The 14,694-nt window shown below is 42.6% G+C and overlaps 2 gene segments (V, D, J or C); both read right to left on the bottom strand.

The window, feature by feature from the left end:
• Nucleotides 1–6,197: 6,197 nt before the first annotated feature.
• LOC129514855 (immunoglobulin heavy variable 3-74-like) lies at nucleotides 6,198–10,053 on the bottom strand. The segment is given in 3 exon segments: nucleotides 6,198–6,272; nucleotides 9,531–9,841; nucleotides 9,945–10,053. Coding segments are annotated over 3 exon segments (432 nt in total).
• A 592-nt stretch (nucleotides 10,054–10,645) lies between these two features.
• On the bottom strand, nucleotides 10,646–13,784 carry LOC129514834 (immunoglobulin heavy variable 3-74-like). The segment is given in 3 exon segments: nucleotides 10,646–10,692; nucleotides 13,272–13,598; nucleotides 13,702–13,784. Coding segments are annotated over 3 exon segments (420 nt in total).
• Between the last annotated feature and the right edge of the window lie 910 nt (nucleotides 13,785–14,694).

Raw genomic sequence — 14,694 nt, 5'->3', positions numbered from 1 at the left:
ACAGGAAGTCTGTTCACAACTTCTGCCCAATTCTGATTGGAGATTTATCTCTTTGGTGTGTGTTGAGATTGATAAGCTCATTTTAGATTTGAATTCGAGCCTTTAATCTGATAAGACATTTCCAAATATCTTCTCGCATTCTCTAGGTGGCTTTTAGTTACTTTGAGTGATTCCTTTGCTGTGAAAATGCTCTTTCCTTGATGAAGTCGCCATAGTTCATTGTCCTTTGTTTTCCCTTGCCTCTGGAGACACGTCTAGAAGTGGTTGCAGCTGAGGTAGAAAAGGTGCTGCCTGTGTTCTCCTGAGGATTCTGATGGTTTCCTGACTCACATTTAGGTCTTTCATCAACTTTGAGTCCATTGTTGTGAATGATGTAAAACAAGTGTCCACTTTCATCTTCCGCATGTGGCTCTCCAATATTGCCAACGGCATTTATTGAAGAGATTTTTTGTTTCCATTGGTTAGTCTTTCCTGCTTTGTCAAGATTTTTTGACCATACTATTCTGGGTCCATTTATGGCTTCTTAAAGTTTTCTATTTATCTATATGTCTGTATTTTTTCCAGCGCCATACTGTCCTGGTGATCACAACGTCGTAATTTACCTTGCAACCAGAATCAGGATGTCTCCAGCTTTGCTTTACTTTTTCAGGATTGCTTTGGCTAGTGGAGGTCTTTGTGGTTCCCTAAAGGTTTTTAGATCGTTTGCTCAAGCTCTTATTTTTTACTTTATCCTTCTTAATTAGATCTATGGCAGTGTGTATTACCTCTGGTTCTTTCCTTTGCTGTGAGTGACATATGCTCCAGGAATTGTATTACTGAGTATTTACTCCAAGCACACAGATGTAGTGATGCAAAGGGCACCTGAACCCCAGTGTTCATAGCAGCAAAGTACACAATAGCCAAACTGTGGAGGGAGACATGATGTCCACCACAGAAGAAAGGATAAATATCATGTGGAATATATACAATGGGATATTACTCTGCCGTCAGAAATATCAAATACCTACCATTTACAGTGACATTGATGGAACTGGAGGGCATTTTGCTAAGTCAAATAAATCAATCAGAAGACAATTATCATATCATTTCTGTCTAACGTGGAATATACGTAACCTTTCAAAGTAACATTGGCTAATGCTGGGAAGCCTGGGAATCATTAGAGAGGGGGACAGAACATGAGAAACGATTAACTATAGGAAACAGAATGAGGTATAATCCTGGGGAAGTTAGTGGGTCTATTGGGTCATTGTGTGATGTGCATTAAAGAGGTAAATGATGTCATCAATACTGGGTGTTATAAGCACCTGATGCATTATTGAACATCAGAAAAGAAGTATGTAGTATAAGTTGGCTAATTCAATGTAACAAAAAACAAAACCGTTTTATTTAAAAATATTATTGTAGCAAGGGGTAGGTATTTGTCATTTTTAATGGCTGAGTAACATTCCATTGTACACATAGACCACATCTTCTTTATCCATTCATCTTTCGATGGACATCGAGTCTCCTTCCAGAGTTTGGCTATTGTGGACATTGCTGCTAGAAATCAACATGGATGGAACTGGAGGGTATTATGCTGAGTGAAGTAAGTCAATCGGAGAAGGACAAACATTATATGTTCTCATTCATTTGGGGAGTATAAATAATAGTGAAAGGGAATATAAGGGAAGGCAGAAGAAATGTGTGGGAAATATCAGAAAGGGAGACAGAACATGAAGACTCCTAACTCTGGGAAATGAACTAGGGGTGGTGGAAGGGGAGGAGGGTGGGGGGTGGGGGTGAATGGGTGATGGGCAGTGAGGTGGGCATTCCACGGGATGAGCACTGGGTGTTATTCTGTATGTTGGCAAATTGAACACCAATAAAAATAAATTTATTATAAAAAATAAATAAAATAAATAAAAATATTATTGTATCAAAGAAGATGTGATCTATGTATACAATGGAATATTACTCAGCCATTAGAAACGACAAATACCCACCTTTTGCTTTGACATGGATGGACCTGGAGGGTGTGATGCTGATTAAGAAAGTCAATCGGAAATGGATAAACATTATATGGTCTCATTCATTTGGGGAATATAAAAATTAGTGAAAGGGAATAAAAGGAAAGGAGAGAAGATGAGTGAAAATTTCTGTGAGGGTGACACAACATGAGAGACACCTAACTCTGGGAAATGAACAAGGGGTAATGGAAGGGGAGGTGGGCGGAGTGTTGGGGTGACTGGGTGATGGGCACGGAGGGGAGCACTTGGCAGGATGAGCACTGGCTGTTTCTGTATGTTGGCAAATTGAGCATCAATAAAAACAAATTTATTATTAAAAAAATGATGTATTTTGATGAAAGGTATTTTTGATAACAAATGTGGCAGGAAAATTCAGTTTCAATTCTTTCAATCTATGCCTTTAATCAACCTTAATTTTGAATTTCTCGGATGATTCCCCCTGACCCTATGGGCTATGTACAGGACTTGTCTTCTGTCTCCAAATCTAACACATTGCAACTTTGAATGGATCACATGCATCAGGAAGACTGCCAGCAGAGTCCACCGACCAAAAGACGCCTGTGTCCACTTCACAAAGACACAGAGTCTTGCCTATAATATTCCTGCAATTCTAAATTTAGAATTTAGCTGAATTTCAGAGGGTTTCAGGTAATGCAGTTCTATTTGTAAGTCTCTAACAACTCAGTCACTGTGTTCCACTGCAGTTAACTCTGTGATCTTCTGTAATCGCTTTGATGAGCTTACCTGATGCAGAATGAGCTCATTCAAGCAGAGATTGGGATATAATAAACTCGTGTCAGAATGAACATTTTCCATTGTATACCCTATATTTCTATTTTTCTTATCCCTCCTAAACTAACAGTATGGTGCTGCTTTGCAACTGTAAGTTTTTCATGAATTCTTTTTACATTCAGATACTATATTCCATCTAAGAGAAGAAAACTATCTACCATGAACCTCTTCTACGGATTTATCAGGTATTTTTGATAACAAATGCAGCAGGAAATTTCAGTTTCAAACCAATTTCAATTTGTGCCTCTGGTCAACCGTAATTTTGGTTTTCTTCGATCAGTCCCCCTGACCCTGCGGGCTGCATACAGGACTTCTGTTCTGTTTCCAAATCTAGCCAATTCCATCTTTGTCTTTTTAATGTTTTATTTATTCATCAGAGACACAGAGAAAGAGAGAGAGATGCAGAGACACAGGCAGAGGGAGAAGCAGGCTCCATGCATGGAGCCTGATGTGGGACTCGATCCCTGATCTCCAGGATCAGGCCCTGGGCTGAAGGCAGCACTAAACTGCTGAGCACCCGGGTACCCCCCTTTCCATCTTTGAATGGATCAGATGATCAGGAAGACTGCAAGCAGAGCCCACCACCCAAATGGCCTGTGTCCACCTGCACAGAGACATGGAGTCCTGCCAATAATATTCCTGCAATTCTGGTCCTTTGGGAGCATCTCTGCCCTCCTTGAAGCCCCAGTCCCACTGCCAGGTGGTGCATTGCTCCTTATGTCACTTGTTGGATGACCTTATGTGCATGCACCACATATGTGTATAATTACTTCTTGAAACATAATATAATATTAGTACAATACTCAGTAGGCTTGTACAAACAAAAATGAGTCCTTAGGATCCAGAATCAGAGTAGGGGTGAAAATAAGTTTACGATACTCTGAAACAAAACACCAGGGTCCAAAGTTCACCTCCAACATATAAATCAGAAAAAATTCACCACACCATCTTTAGTATAAGAAAACATGGGAGAGAGAAGTTAACATGTCAGAAGATTTAGGGGACTCGGGGCTTGTCACAACCCTGAAACAGCTGGATAGTTATTGAATCATTTCGAACATCCATGAAATCGATCAGAGTTGAAAAAAACAACAGGAAGACTCCTAATAGAATACTGAGCAGGTTTTGGAGTTTGGAGCTGTGCGGTGTTGACATTGGGGAGATACAACCATGAGGAGGACAGCAGGAGGGAGGTTGCTTGCAGACGCTACTGTCAAGGATTTTAAGGACAAGAGAGGAACGTATGAACTTGTACAATTCTACTCCTGCGGGGGACGGACCTGGCATGATGGTGCTCAAATGGAAAAATAGGGATATTTCCTGGATCTAAGGACAGGAGAAAGTGCCAAGAAGAAAAAGTAGCACAATGTGATGCATGTTGAAGAAGGACTGGAACCTATAGACGTGTGAACATTGGTCTGAGTGCAGGCGTTGTGCTTTGTTTCCATAAACTGAACGCTGTGTGGTCCTGTGACCTCTATTCTGAAACCAGCAGGCAGAAACTAGACCCTCTCTCGTGACAAGCCCTCAGAGGACGAGCCCAGGTCCACACTACAGAGCCTTTCATATTGTCGTTTAGAGATCCATTCATGTGCCTGAGATACACCAGCCCAGACACAGGTATGGTGAACACATGATTCAGATGTCAACTGAGGACAGAAAGGGCTTTATGCCTCTCCTATGAGGGCTCCCTGAAGACTCCGGGGTGCAAACATTCAATCCCAGGCTAGAGATAGGAGGCCATGTTCATAACGGCTCTCCAATGCAGCCAGGAAGAGTCACAATACCCCAAGACAGGTTTCAGCATGGTGGGGTGTGAGCATCTACAGAGGAAACAACACAAACAGCAAATGATAACAATCCATTGCCAATTGCACTGTGCATTTAGACATCCATGTAAGCCCAGCTCAGGTCCAGGGCTGCACACTGCAAGAGGAACTGTGTGCTCCATCCCTTGCTCTATCATCTCACATCTATTTTCTGAATGTTCATGTCTGGGGACAGCTGCTATTTGTATAAATGTTGATGAAATCATCACAGCCAACCAATGCCCTGCTTCTGAGCATTCAGAGCTGCTCCCCTGCCTTGCTGACCATGAGTGGACTTACCTTCCCTGAAATAGCTTCACTGTCATGTAAGTTCACATGTAGACTATGGAATAGGATGGTAGAGCTGTTAGATATTGACATAACCGGGTCATGTTACCTGGTTGTTGCAAATTCCATGACAGAAATGATTGCATTTAAATAATATGATAAAGGCCAAATAAGTCCTGTAGGACCCATGAGGGGTTCCATTGAGGAAATCCTAAAGGGAAACTGATCTCATGTCCGGAGGCAGAGTCACAGATGCAGGTGGGTTTAAATGAGGACACGGGGCACCAAATGTTCATCCAGTGACAAGGGACACACCTAACAGCCATCAGTACAACACAACCCTGTAAGGTGATGGTGAGACACAAATCCCACTGGGTCATCACATCCTCATCTTCTGGAAATGTTATAACAGAACATCCTTAAACTGGAGTTCCAAAGTGTCTGAGTATATCTGACTCTCTTGTATCATTGTTCTCCTGTTCAGTGTGTCCACTGTGACTTTTTGACAGATACCGATGGTTTGCAACAGATTAGTCCTAGTTCCAGGTGAGAAATGCACCCTTCACTGGATGAGGGTGGTTACGTGATACTACTCACAACAAATACAGCAGGGCCATGCCAGTGCATCCATGTGTCCCTAATGTCTCTGTGTGTGCCATAAAAATCTTAGGATTATATGTTCATACTCTGTGAAAAATGTCCAGGATGCTTTCACAAGGATTGCTTTGAATATGTAGAAGGAAAAAAAAAAGAATATGTAGAAGGTTCTGGGCAATGTAGAGATTTTCACAGGATTTATTTTTGTTTTTTTTTTAAAGATTTTATTTATTCATTTATGAGAGAGAGAGAGAGAGAGAGAGAGAGAGAGAGAGAGAGAGGCAGAGACACAGCCTGACTGAGAAGCAGGTCTATGCTGGGAGCCCAACGTTGGACACAATTCCGGGACTCCAGGATCACATCCTGGGCCAAAGGGAGGCACCAAACTGCTGAGCCAGCCAGGGATCCCCAATATTTTTTATTTGTTTTAAAGATTTATTTATTCAGGAAAGTCACAGAGGCAGAGGGAGAAACAGGCTCCCTTCCAAAAGCCTGATGCAGGACACCATCCCAGGACCTCAGGATCACAACCCCAGCGAATTGCAGACACTCAACCTCTGAGCAAAACAGGTGCCCTGACAATATCCGTTGTTCTAATCTGTAAGCACAGAATGTTTTCCATCTCTTTGTGTCTTCTTCAATTTCTTTCCTAAGTTGCCAAACAGGTAGAATCATTTTGGAAAAAAAAAAACCAACAGAAACAAAACTACAGCTGGAGGGCATAACAATGTCTGCAGGAAAGCTCTATGATAAAGCCTTTATCATCAAGATAGTCTGGTACCTGCAAAAACAACACATAGACAAATTGAACAGAGCAGAGAGCGCAGAAAGGGACCCTGAGCTCTGTGGGCAACTACTCCTCAAAAAGCAAGAAAAAAATATCTAATGAAGGAAAGACACATCAACAAAGGACCTGAAAAAAATTGTACATCCACCTGCATAAGAATGAAAGTGGACAATTCTGCTGCACCAAGCACAAAGATAATCACAAAATAATGAAACACTGAAATCTGAGGCTGCAATTCATCCAAATCCTAGAGGGGAATTCAGGTAGCATCTTTTTGTCCTCAGTTTCAGGGACTGCTACCAAGGCACCTCTCAAAAGGCACAGGAAACAAAGGGAAAAATAAACTGTTAGGGCTTCATCAAGATGGAATCTGCACAACAATGCAACAGGTGACAAATCTAAAGGCAGCCTACAGAATAGGACAAGATATTCCCTTAACAAAGTCAGCACCCAACAAAACAATCAATCCAGTCAAGAAATGGGGAGAATACTTGAACAGGCTTTTCTCCAAAGAAGACTGACAAATGGCCAACAGGCAGAGGACAAAAATGATCCACATGACTTGTCATCTGAGAAATACAAATGAAAACCACACTAAGATCCCATTTATACAACTCAGAATGGATAAAGTAAAAAGGCCAGAAACAATAAATATAAGGGAGGATATTGAGAAAGTGGAAGCCTCTTTCATTCCTGGAGGGAATTAGGCTTGTTGAGCCTCTACAGAAAACAGAATGGAATGTCCTGAAAACGTGAGAATAGAGACAGCCCAGGAGCCAGCCATTGCACTACAGGCTATTTACCCCAAAGGCACAGATTTAGTGAAACGAAGGGACACTTGTACCTCAATGTTCACAGCAGCAAAGTCCACAACAGCCAAACAGTGGAAGGAGCCTCAGTGTCTATTGACAGATGAACGGATAAAGAAGCTCTGGTCTATGTATACGATGGGATGTTACTCAGCCATTAGAAACGACGAATACCCACCAATTGCTTCGACGTGGATGGAACTGGAGGGTATTATGCTGAGTGAAGTAAGTCAATTGGAGAAGGACAAACATTATATGGTCTCATTCTTGGGGAATATAAAAAACAGTAAAAGGGATTATAGGATAATGGAAAGAAAATGAGTGGAAATATCAGAGAGGGTGACAGAAGTTGAGAGACTCCTAACTCTGGGAAAAGAATCAGGGGTAGTGGTTGGGGAGGTGGGCGGGGGATGGGGGTGACTGGGTGACAGGCCCTGAGGGAGCCCTTGATGGGATGAGCACTGGGTGTTATGCTATGTGTTGGCAAATCGCACTCCCATAAAAAATATACAAAAAAAAGATGTGCTTTATATATACAATGGGATATTACATACCCGTCAGACATAATGGATAACATGAAATAATGTTTCCGTCAACATGGATGGAACTGGAGTCATTATATTGAGAGAAATAAATCCATTGCAGAAAGGCAATGATATGGTCTCATTGATATTGAAAGAGACCATAAGGGAAGGAGTGAAACTTAGTGGGGTAAGACTAGAGTGGAAGACAAATCATGGAGACACTTAACTCTGGGGAAAAAAATGAGGGTCACTGGAAGGGAGGAGGTGGGGAATGGGGTAACTGGGTGATGGGAGTTAAGGAGTTTACCTGATGTGATGAACACTGAGGGTAGAGTGAATGTTGGATAATTCAATTTAAATAAAGAAAAAAATTACTTAAGCCTGCGCCCCTGTTGGAACATCATACATGAGCTGGGCAGATCAAACAACAGACACTCATTCTCACAGATCTGGTGTCTGGGTCATCTGAGGTCCAAGTGCAGGGAGCTGTGTTGTCTGGAGAGCGCCCATATCCTACCTCATCCTTTCCCAGTCACCTCACATGGAGCCGTGGTGCAGGGAGCTTTCCCAGTCCTGGTGTATTAATGCCCTGATCCCATCATGAGGCTGTACCTCCTAACCTAAGTGGTCCCTAAGGCTCCACCTCCTCCCCCATCACATGGGCATTAGGTGTCACCACAGGGATGGTAAAGGTCACAACCAGTGAACTGACGTAAGCACCTGAAGGATCCATGAGTTTTGCCTGCAGGTCGAAGGTCCTTCAATCCAGCTCCTCTCCCTGAGGATCCTCATGGTCCAGTAGAAGCCTCTGGTCTCTGAGCACACCAAGTACACATGACCTTCAGGACCAGATGGTTCCTTGGGAAGAGGACAGCTTCCATCTGAGAGCTGGGTAGGATCTTGGCCTATTTGTATTATTATTTAAAGTTTTGTGCCGCTTCCATATATTATTCATCTCCTTTCCATATGACTCAGACACTTGTCTACTGAGAATGACCATGTTTCTCATTTTTCCTTCCAGTTTTACTCTGGTTTAGTGAAATTCCTCACACCATATCCAGTCTTTATTAACAGGTATCTCCCTGATATTCCTTCCTCATTCTTCTCCTCCACCCAAAGGAAAAGAAATCAAACAATAACCCAGGAGTTCCCTCTTTTGATGCAGTTGGGACACTAACTCCACACAAGCCCTTCCTGGAGCTGGATTCCGTACCCACCACTGGCCCACAACACACACCCAGAGCCAGTGTCATTCCCTGGCACCATACAGGCATTTGTGACATGATGAGAGGCCGGCCTGGCTCTCATCAGACATGAAGGTGAAGGTGATGAAAGGTTATACTCTCATTATTGTGTGTGTGTGTGTGTGTGTGTGTGTGTGTGTGTGTGAATGACCTCTGAGTCCACTTCCCTACCATGTCATGCTGGGAATCACTCTCACCCCAGGCTGTTATTAAAATTTTTGTATGATGTCTCTTTTCTCTTGTGTTGATTGGGGATTCCTCTATACCAAGATGTGCAAGACAGCATGTTAGCTTGGGGTCCTGTGATCCACAGTGAGTGCCGCTAGGACTCATGAAAAGGTTCAGATGATGTCAATGGAGTTATTTGTAATTGATTAAAATTTCGGGTCAGGAAAAGTTAAGTACAAGTAAGTGCAAGTGGTATAGTTCAATTCTAGGTCTCTAAGAAGAGACTGAAGAGGTAAACACACAATCAAGTGTTCAGAGAGACTCCTTGGGGGAAACTGCTCCTTGGAGAGGAAGCCCAGACACTGACAGGAAACCTGCCCAGAACCTCCCTCTGCACCTGCTCCTGGGCCTTCAAGACAGAAGTGGTGAGGAGTGTGCACCCCCTGGTGGTTCCGATCCCCTTCCACAGGGAGGTTTGTGTCTGGGCTCACACTGAGGTCCCTTCACTGTGTCCTTCACACAGTAATACACGGCCGTGTCCTCGGCTCTCAGGCTGTTCATCTGCAGATACAGCGTGTTCTTGGCGTTGTCTCTGGAGATGGTGAATCGGCCCTTCACAGCGTCTGCGTAGCTTGTGCTACTTCCACCACTGTTAATGTGTGCGACCCACTGCAGCCCCTTCCCTGGAGCCTGGTGGACCCAGCTCATGCCGTAGCTACTGAAGGTGAATCCGGAGGCCACACAGGAGAGTCTCAGGGACCCCCCAGGCTTCACCAGGTCTCCCCCAGACTCCACCAGCTGCACCTCACCCTGGACACCTGCAGACACAAGACATCCTGGTCAGGAAACTGTCCCACATCCCCATTTTCTCTCACTCATCTCTACTCACAGACTCCATGTGTCTTGTTCTCCATGAATTACCTTTTAAAATAGCGACAAGGAAAACCCAGCCGAGCACAGACTCCATGGTGGTTTGTCTGTGTTGTGTCCTCAGCACTGAATAGGGTCACCTGGGGATCCTGGGGCTGGGACTGCTCTCCCGGCCACAGGGTCAGGCCTGGCCTCGTTTAATCAGTGGAGGGTGGTCCCTATTTGCATGTCCTCTGACTATATAACCAGCTCCAGACTTACATTCATGTATTTAAAAGCCAGCACAAGTGTTGCACCACAATTCTATAGCAATTTGTGTAGATGGTCCTCTGACTCTATGAAGTTCTCAGCTCAGTTCTTTTTGAGTTTCTGCGTGTATTTCCAAAGACACGCATCAATATAGGTCATTTTCTGGAGAAATTTCAATTTATTAGTAAAATTTAATCCTAAATATTTATTTTTCGTGCCAGTGTAAATCGGATTATTTTGTTATTTTGAATATGTAAATTGTTATTTTGTAGGAATATATCTTTATTTGCTGATTTTATATCCTGATTTTTCTTCTGAGCTCATGAGGTATTTCTTCCAGTTTTTATGTAAGGTTTTTACTCATAGACTATTAAGATATTGTCATAGGAAAACTAATTATTTTCTTTCCAGGTTACCGAGTTTTCTTTTTTTTAAAGTGGTTTTCTTGCTACGTTTTTTGGCAGGTCCTCCAGTCTGGGGCAGAAAGTATTTTCCTCTTGTCTTCAGGATGCATTGTCTGTTCCAATCATGCAGTTGATATAAGGCAGACCTAGAGGAGACAATAAATTCCATTTGGCATGTGGATGACCTACCTAATATACAGTGAGAGTTGACAACTCAAATCAGGACCGGTGTCTCTTCATGTCTCCCACCCATTTCTGATTGTAGTTTTCACTTTGTGGTTGTTTAGTTGAGTAATTTATTTTTCAATTTTGGAAACCTGCCATAATCTGGAGATAGATTTGCAAATCTCTTCTCCCATTGTTTTTATTCTTTTGGAAGATGTTATTTGTTCATTCATGAGAGACAGAGAGAGAGATGCAGAGACAGGCAGAGGGAGTATTGGGCTCCCCACAGGGAGCCTGATGCTGGTCTCAATCCTAGAGCTCTAGGACTCCCTGAGCCAAAGACAGATGCTCAAGCTACACAGGTGTCCGTATCTTTTCCAGTTGTTAGGTTGCCTTTTAATTATGTTGAGTGTTTCCACAGCTGTACGACAGCTCCTTCCTTGGTGTAGTCCATAGAGTTCATTTTTACTTTTGTTTCCCTTCCCTTTGGAGATTCGAGTACCAAGAACCTGTTTGTGGCCGAGGTCACAAAATCTCCTTGATTTTGATGGTTTCTTGCCTCACATTTAGGTCTTTCATCTACTCTGAGTTTATGTTTGTGTGGAGTGTAAGAATGTGGCCCAGGTTCATTCTTCTACTTGCAGCTGTCCAATGTTCCCAACACCACTTGTGGAAGAGATTGTCCTTTTTCTAGTCGATAGTCTTTTGTACTTTGTCGAGGATAAGTTGACCACAGAGCTGTGTGTCCATTTCTGGGTTCTCTATTCTATTCCATTGACCTATGTGCATGTTCTATTGCTACTATTATGCTCTCTTGATGACCACAACTTTGAAATCCAGAATTGTGATGGCTTTTGTTTTGATTTTTTTTAAGTTTTTTTTTATTTACTCATGAGAGACACAGAGAGACAGAGAGAATGGCAGAGACACAGGCAGAGGGAGCAGCAGGCGCCATGCAGGGAGCCTAATATGGGACTCGTTTCCAGGTCTCAAGGATCACGCCCTGGACATAAAGGCAGTGCTAAAATGCTGAGCCACCCGGGCTGCCCTGATTTGTTTTTTGTTTCAACATTCTTTTGCCTACTCAGAATCTTTTCTGTTTAGTTACAAATTTTAGGCTTCTTCCGTTTCCTAGAAAAATGTTGGTGGTGTTTTGATAGGGTTCATATGGAATGCATAGATTGCTGTTGGTGGCATAGATATTATATGAATATTTATTTTTCCAATACAAGAGAATAGACTTGTTTTCCATATATTTCTGTCTTCTTTAATGTATTTAATATGTATTTTAGAATTTTCAGACTATAGGTCCTTTCCTATTTGGTTAGTATTATTCCTCATCTGAAGTTTTTTTTTGTTTTTAATTTTATTTCTTTTTTTTAATAAATTAATTTTTATTGGTGTTCAATTTATCAACATACAGAGTAACACCCAGTGCTCATCCCGTCAAGTGTCCCCCTCAGTGCCCGTCACCCATTCACCCCCACCCCCCGCCCTCCTCCCCTTCCACCACCTCTAGTTCGTTTCCCAGAGTTGGGAGTCTTTATGTTCTGTCTCCCTTCAATTTTATTTCTGAATTATTTTTCATTGCAGTGCGCTTTGCCAACATATAGTATAACACTCAGTGCTCATCAGGTCAAGTGACGCCTCACTGCCCGTCACCCAGTCACCCCTACCCCTGCCAACCTCCCATACCACTACCCCTTCCCAGAGTTCCTTCCCAGAGTTCCTTTCCCAGAGTTAGGAGTCTCTCATGTACTGTCGACCTCTCTGATATTTCCCACTTATTTTATCTCCTTTCCCCTTTACTCTTTTTCACTACTTTTTATATTCCCTAAATGAATGAGGCCATATATTCGTTCTTCTGTGACTGACTTACTTTACTCAACATAATACCCTCCAGTTCCATTCATGTCAAAGCAAATGGTGGGTGTTCTTTATTTCTAATGAAGTAATATTCCATTGCATATATACACCACATCTTCTTTATCCATTATTCTTTCGATGGACACTGAGGCTCCTTCCACAGTTTCGCTACTATGGACCTTGCTGCTATAAACATTGGGGTGTGGGTTTCGTGGTCTTTCACTGCATCTCTATCTTTGTAGTAAATCCCAGTAGTGCAATTGTTGGGTCTAGGAAATCTCCAGGGGAAGTCAAGAGATTCATAGTATCTAGAACTAGACATTGCATTAAAACTATTGAATTAGAAACAGACATCCATTATTCGTGTCAGGTGGTGAAAGTCAGGGGAACAGCACAAGGTAAACATGAATCACCGAGCTCTGACATATTCCCTATAGAGGAATAGTAGCTTCTGATGAATGCCAGTAGACACTTGTTCATGCTTTCTGAGTATCCAATAGCACCTAGTATTAACAAGCCTTTTCCATTAGTGCAGGAAGTCCCCAAACAGGGATGTCATGAGATGATGGGTGTCTAGACAGGCTGAAAGTGAGGTGTGGGCATGGTTGAATTAGGAAAGACAGCTGTGGTGAGGAGTGTGCACCCCCTGGTGGTCCTGATCCCCTTCCACAGGGAGGTTTGTGTCTGGGCTCACACTGAGGTTCCCTCACTGTGTCCTTCGCACAGTAATACATGGCCGTGTCCTCGGCTCTCAGGCTGTTCATCTGCAGATACAGCGTGTTCTTGGCGTTGTCTCTGGAGATGGTGAATCGGCCCTTCACAGCGTCTGCGTAGCTTGTGCTACTTCCACTATTGCTAATACTGGAGATCCACTGCAGCCCCTTCCCTGGAGCCTGACGGACCCAGTACATCCAGTAGCTACTGAAGGTGAATCCCGAGGCCACACAGGAGAGTCTCAGGGACCCCCCAGGCTTCACCAGGTCTCCCCCAGACTCCACCAGCTGCACCTCACCCTGGACACCTGCAGACACAAGACATCCTGGTCAGGAAACGGTCCCACATCCCCTCTTTCGCTCACTCACCTCCACTCACAGACTCAAGGTCTCTTGTTCTCCATGAATTACCTTTTAAAATAGTGACAAGGAAAACCCAGCCGAGCACAGACTCCATGGTGAGTTGTCTGTGTTGTGCCCTGAGCACTGAATGGTGTCACCTGGGGCTCCTCTCCACGTTTATGGTCGGGACTCAGCTGGTTTAATCAGTGTAGGGAGCACCCGATTTGCATGTCCCCTGACTATATAGTCAGCTCCAGTCTTAGATTCAATTCTTTACAAGTTATATACACGCATTACTTCACAACGGTAGATCACTTTCTTTTGGTGGCACAGTGGATTTATGATGTTCTAAACCATCAACGTATTTATCTTCACATTTCTGTGCCTTTTTGAAAGTCTCTCATTAATATAGTTCATTTTTAAAGAGCATTTTCTCTCCTTAAAGAAGTGTAGTTTTAAATATTTATTTTTGATTCCAGTGTAAAGGGGACAGTTTTGTTTATTTTATACAGAAAATTGGTTGTTAGTGCGTAGAAATTAACTTTATGGTCTATTTTGATTTGATATCCTGAATTTTCCCTGAGTTCATTACATACTTTGAAGTGGTTTTTTTTTTTTTTTTTGGAATGATTTTCCTCGTTGATTATGTTTATGTAAAGAAATTATTTTATTTCTGTTGAATGATTTTAAAATCTCTTATTTTATTATTGCCTAATTTCTACAGTAATCTTCGACTTAGGGGCATTGATGTTTTCTTTCTTTTCTGTCAGACACTTTCTTCTAATATTTTGTTTGATATATGGCAAATCTACGAGAGCGAATGAATTTCTTTTTACATGAGGATGAGCTCCCTAATATATGGTGTGATGTGGGATCTCAGGACAGGACAGGAAGTCTGTTCGCAAATTCTGCCCAATTCTCATTGGAGATACTGGTGGCTGTTGAGCTTGATACGTTCATTTTGCATATGAATTCGAGCCTTTAATCTGGTGACATTACCAAATATCTTCTCCCATTCTGTAGGTCGCCTTTTAATTACACTGAGTGATGCCTTTGTTGTGA

This window comes from Nyctereutes procyonoides, unplaced genomic scaffold (genome assembly GCF_905146905.1).
Source record: "Nyctereutes procyonoides isolate TBG_1078 unplaced genomic scaffold, NYPRO_anot_genome, whole genome shotgun sequence".
In the NCBI taxonomy this organism is placed as follows: Eukaryota; Metazoa; Chordata; class Mammalia; order Carnivora; family Canidae; genus Nyctereutes; species Nyctereutes procyonoides.
The sequence above is the reverse complement of the archived record's forward strand: the minus strand, read 5'-3'. Positions and strand labels throughout refer to the sequence as shown.